The sequence below is a fragment of the Pterocles gutturalis genome, unplaced genomic scaffold (assembly GCF_000699245.1).
Source record: "Pterocles gutturalis isolate BGI_N339 unplaced genomic scaffold, ASM69924v1 scaffold9103, whole genome shotgun sequence".
Taxonomy (NCBI): domain Eukaryota; kingdom Metazoa; phylum Chordata; class Aves; order Pterocliformes; family Pteroclidae; genus Pterocles; species Pterocles gutturalis.
The window spans coordinates 17232-18366 of NW_010117995.1; the positions used below are offsets into that span (position 1 = coordinate 17232).

At 43.4% G+C, this 1135-nt stretch overlaps 1 protein-coding gene across 1 annotated transcript in view; it reads right to left on the bottom strand.

Moving 5' to 3' along the window:
- The window catches only part of LOC104463623 (RNA polymerase II subunit A C-terminal domain phosphatase-like), a gene marked incomplete at its 3' end in the record, with an annotated part of 17746 nt that extends 16935 nt beyond the window's left edge, over positions 1-811 (bottom strand). Inside the window, exon 1 of the mRNA XM_010076029.1 lies at positions 801-811. Coding sequence (XP_010074331.1) covers positions 801-811 — 11 coding nt within the window. The remainder of the gene's footprint in view (positions 1-800) is intronic.
- Between the last annotated feature and the right edge of the window lie 324 nt (positions 812-1135).

Sequence of the window (1135 nt, forward strand, 5' to 3'; positions counted from 1 at the left end):
GGTGGCTTTGGAGGGCGTAGATCATTCCAATACCCACCCTGATAGTCAAAGGACTGCAACAGGACAGCACACTGCCCACACAGCTTCTTTTAAATAACAAAATACAGTGGGATTTAAGCCAAACTTGAACAAGTAAACAAGGAAATCCACTCTAGGATCTTATTCACATTCTTTCCAGATGTGCTTGTAAATAAGAAACAAGACACTAGGTGTGCCATTACAGCAGAATTTTAGTTTTGGGACAGACATTTACTAATGGCCTCAAGATGCAGACGACCATAAGCCCATCACTGTTCTCCAAGCACTTCCACACTTACACATTTTAACTGTTGCCAAAACAAGCCTTTTGACAGCATCTGCTTTCAATCAGCAGCATGGTAAAGAAAAAAAAATAGGAATGCTTTCAAGAAATCCAACACGAGCATTTTGCTTTTATTAACAGAGGAAGCCAATGCCTTTGTTAATTCTAAGGCCTGGTCATTAGTGCTGGCTCCAAATCTAAGAACTTTGTATTAAACACAACCCTGGCTGCAGATACCGGCAGGTTAATTCCAGTGGGAAAGCCAGCACATCAAGTTCTCGTGTCCATGTTACAATTTGCTACTCCTCAGTTGCAGCCAGCAGTTAACTGGACCAGTGAAGTGAACCCATCAAACAAAAAGCAATCCCATGAAGGTTTTACTATTTTTAATTTTTTTTTGTCAGCATGATCTAACACTTCCAATAGTGAAGCACGACAGCAGCAAGCGGAGGAGTTACAGGAGGGCAGGAGAAAGAGCTTGTTGGAAGAGAACACCTACCTGCCGCACATGAGTGCGATGGCCATGAGATAGCTTTACTGAAGAGAACTACAGAGAGCTGGACCTTAGGGGTATCAGCAAAACATGGTAACAGACAGGTTATCTCAGTCACTCAGAACTAGTCTAACTTGAATGTACGTTAGCCATGGCCTTCTACTGCAGCTTGGCTCTACTTCCAGAGGTAACTGCTCTGATGGCTTGCTGACAATGGAAGGCAAATGCTTACTTTCTTTTTTCCCCACCTTCACGTTTCTTCCGAAAGCTCACCCCCTCCTTTGGCACTTCCAAAAAGGACTATTTCAACACCTTGGGAGACAGAAGAACTGACCAGCCCT